Source organism: Netta rufina, assembly GCF_964035555.1.
Source record: "Netta rufina genome assembly, chromosome: 11".
Lineage (NCBI taxonomy): Eukaryota > Metazoa > Chordata > Aves > Anseriformes > Anatidae > Netta > Netta rufina.
In genome coordinates, this window is record NC_140134.1 from 10,279,393 (window position 1) to 10,283,280 (window position 3,888).

The 3,888-nt window shown below is 61.5% G+C and overlaps 1 protein-coding gene across 1 annotated transcript; it reads left to right on the plus strand.

Moving 5' to 3' along the window:
- Positions 1–994: 994 nt before the first annotated feature.
- On the plus strand, positions 995–3,699 carry SCAMP5 (secretory carrier membrane protein 5; the record flags this gene model as incomplete). The annotated part of the gene is made up of 7 exons (XM_084293441.1): positions 995–1,057; positions 1,616–1,689; positions 1,777–1,905; positions 2,634–2,790; positions 3,039–3,140; positions 3,303–3,420; positions 3,505–3,699. Exons 2-7 carry the CDS (start codon positions 1,683–1,685, stop codon positions 3,697–3,699), a joined length of 708 nt encoding a protein of 235 aa, XP_084149567.1. The 5' UTR covers positions 995–1,057; positions 1,616–1,682.
- Positions 3,700–3,888: the final 189 nt, after the last annotated feature.

Below are 3,888 nucleotides of genomic sequence, written 5' to 3' on the forward strand. Positions count from 1 at the left end.
TCAGCCGCTGAATGCGGGAGCAGCTCGGAAAGTTGGAGCAGGCGATACGGGGACAGTCGGTGCCCATCTGCGCGTCACATCGGGGCGGCTCAGGTCTCGGGAGCACAGCTCCGCTCTGACCCCAAACCCTGACCCCGCACCCAGGGACCCCTGCTGTGGGGTGAGCCCCTCCACCGAGCTGCAGCACGATGGGGCAGAGCAGGAATTACACCCCCAGGGCACCAAGAAACCCCCGGGACCCCAACCAGAAGGTCCAGGAGCTCTGTTTAAGCTCAGCCCGGGGCTTTCCCCACAGTTTGGGGTTTGTGGGGCGCCAGCTCTGGGGGTACTGGGGCCTCCTGGATGGGAGCTCAGCCCGTGGATTGATCCGGGAGCTGCTCTGCTCTTGCTGGACCTGGCTGGTAGGGGTTTTTGGGGATGAATGCTGTGTTTGGTGGGGGTGTGCTGCTGGGCCTGGGCTGCTGGCTGTCCCCTCTGGCTGTCCCCAATGTTTTGGGGGTGTTGGCTGTGCCCTCACCCCTGGCTGCCCAGCCATCCCTTATGAGCAAGGGGAACCAGAGCTATTCCCAGCGCCCTGCTAACAGCACTGACGCACAACCACGTCACCCTAACGCTGTGCCCATGCCCTGAAGGCACCAGAAGCACCATTTCCCTACAGAAATGCCCCAAAAGTGCTCTCACTGCAGCACCCCATTGGCAAGAGACCCCACCACCCGCCTCCCCCCCCGGGCCGTCCCCTGACTCTTCCCACCACCCCCACCCCCCCAGGGGACAGAGGACACCCGTGTCTTTTGGCGTTTTTAACATTTTTTGGTGTTTCTCGGTACTTTTTGCTGTTCAACCCCACAGCACCCCTTGACCCCACAGCCCCCCCCCCCCCGCGCCCCCTCCCCTCAGGGCCCGCCGGGCGGCAGCGGGACCCTGGACAGCTCCCGAGCTCTCGCGAGACTTGCGGGCGGCGCCGTGCGTGTGGCGGCGAAATCTCGCGAGAGCGCGGCCGCTGCGGCAGGAGCGGCGCCGGGCGGCCGCCGCCACCCGCGACGGGCCCGTGGGGACGGTGAGGGGCGGCCACGGCCACGGGGGGGCCCGCCCGGGGCCTCGTTTTTGTTTTTTTTTTATTTTTTTTTTACCACGTAGCCCCGGCCAGCGAGCCCGGGGGGAGCCCGCGGGGTCGCGACACGCGTGGGGAGCCCGCCGGCGACGCGCGTGGGGGGCCCGCTCGCGACTGTCGCGATATGACAGGGGGTGGGGAGGGGGCTGAGGGGGTGTGGGGGGTGCTGGGCCCACCCCAGTCCTTCTGGGGGACACGCGTGGGTGTCCTGTCCTCACCCCCCCCCCCCTCCGTGGGTTCCCCCCGCCGTGGGTGCCCCCTCCGGTGGGTTGCCCCCCCCTCCGTGGCCAAATCCTCGTTAATGAGGGGTTAATTAGGATTAATGAGGGGTTAATTAGGGTGTCGGCGTGGGCGGAGGGAGCAGGGTTTATCCCGGAGATGAGGCTGTGAGCAGGGAGCTCGGGGACCCTCTGGTTCCAGCCCCTACCACGGGCAGGGCTGTGTCCTCTTTTGCCTTTCTCCACACCCCGCTTTATTTTTCCCTCATTTTTCTCTTTCCTCCAGCTTTCACACAGCTCCCAGCTCTTCTCCAGCTTCCCTGCGGAGTTCTCTCAGCTGAGAGCGTGCCAGCATGGCAGGTAGGGGGGTTTCCGCAGGGACTTGGGGTAATTCCTGCTCTCTGCCCCTTCTTGACTCATTTTTTGTTTTCTTTTTTTTATTTTCAGAGAAAGCCAACAACTTCCCCCCGCTGCCCAAGTTCATCCCCCTGAAGCCATGTTTCTACCAGGACTTCGACGCGGAGATCCCGCCGCAGCACCGCACCATGGCCAAGCGGCTCTACTACCTCTGGATGCGTGAGTGTGGGCTGTCCGTGCGGGCTGCGGGTCCCCAGCCCCAAAACAAGGACATTGCTCCCCCTCCTGCCCCCTGGGCCTTTGTGTCTCGTGCCCAAACCCTTTAGGGATGGGGCAGGGGTGCAGCATCCCCTGGATTTCCCACCATTGTGGTGGAGGATTTGCTGCCAGCGAAGCCTTTTGGGTTTCCTTTGCAGCCAGGGGCTTTCTCCACGGCCCCAAGCTCCTGGTGACCCCTTTGTGGGCTCCCAGAAGCCCTGACCCTCGTGCCCACGTCCAGCGTGAAGCCAGATGTGTGGGCTGGATTCCTCTGAGAGCCTTGCCTCTTCCTCTCTGCATGCGTGTGCCGTGCTCAGTGCTGAGAGCCACTGCTCTTCTCTAACCCCTTCAGCTCGCCCCGGTCTCTCTAACATCCCCCTGCATGCCAGGAGGGCTCTTGTAACCTTTCCACAAAAAGGAGGGGGGGAGAAAAATAGTTGTGCTTCCTTGGGGAAGCTGTTTTGGGGTGTTAAATCCCCCCCAGCTCACGCCTGCTGGCTTTTGGAGCTCTGTGTGTCCAGCCAGCTCTGTCTCCAGAGCACTTTTCCCCCATCTCGCCCATAAATGCGGGCAGGATGAGTCCCCTCGGGGGGCTCTGGGGGGTCGGAGCTGCCGTAGGGTTTTGGGATCACGCCGCCCTCCTCGTGCACGCTACTCTGCTCCCTCTGCGTGTGTGTGTGTGTTTGCAGTGAACAGCATCACCTTGGCGGTGAATCTCGTTGGCTGCCTCGCATGGCTGATTGGAGGCGGCGGAGCTGTTAATTTGGGACTGGCAATTCTCTGGCTCATTCTCTTTACGCCCTGCTCCTATGTCTGCTGGTTTAGACCTATTTACAAAGCTTTCAAGTAAGTGGTCACACCTGAGCCTGGCTTCTCAAGGTTTGTGTTTTTTTTGTGTTTTTTGGAAACTTCCACGCGGTGCTTAGCTTGAGGCACTGCCTGAATATTTGGGGAATTTCTGCTCTTCCTGGCCAGCCTTCTAGCTGTACTTCCTAGCCTTTACCATGAGGCTGTTTGGGGCTGTTTGGGGGTGCCCCGTGTGGGCAGAGCAGCGGGGAAGGAGGCACAGGAGCTGACGGAGCCCTCTCTTGCAGGACAGACAGCTCCTTCAGCTTCATGGCCTTCTTCTTCACCTTCATGGCCCAGCTGGTGATCAGCATCATCCAGGCCGTGGGGATCCCTGGCTGGGGCGTCTGGTAAGGACCTCGCTTCTCCCACGGGTGCTTGGGCACCCAGGGGAGGTGTTTGTGCGTGGTGGGGTGGAGACAAAAGGGGGAAGCTGCCTCTCGGGGTCTTAACATCGTGGGCAGCTTCTCCCCTTGGGGGTGCTGAGCGTGGCGGCTTCCATCTCCTTGCAGCGGCTGGATTGCGGCGATCTCCTTCTTCGGGACCAACGTGGGGTCGGCCGTGGTGATGCTGATCCCCACCATCCTGTTCACGGGGATGGCGGTCTTCTCCTTCATTGCCCTCACTATGGTACGACGGCGGGGTGGTGGTGTTGGGGCGCTGGCCGTGTGTTTGTTTTTTTTTCCCCTCTCTCCAACCTCTTCTCGGCTCCAGGTGCACAAGTTTTACCGGGGGAGCGGCGGGAGCTTCAGCAAAGCTCAGGAGGAGTGGACCACGGGCGCCTGGAAGAACCCGCACGTGCAGCAGGCAGCGCAGAGCGCGGCGATGGGGGCGGCGCAGGGGGCCATGATGCAGCACGAGACGCAGTACTCGGCCACCCCCAACTACACCTACTCCAACGAGATGTGAGCCACGGGGCTCCATCCGCCGGAGGAAAGCACTGGGGGGGAAGGAGGAGGAAGGCTGAGTCGAGTTCCTGCAGCTGTTGCAGAAAGCCAGAGCGAACCATCATCTTTCCCTGTTCTCTGTAACAGAACCTACTTTTTTTTTTTTTTCCTCTTTTCCCCCTCATCACCTCAAGCTCATTCTCTTTTATTT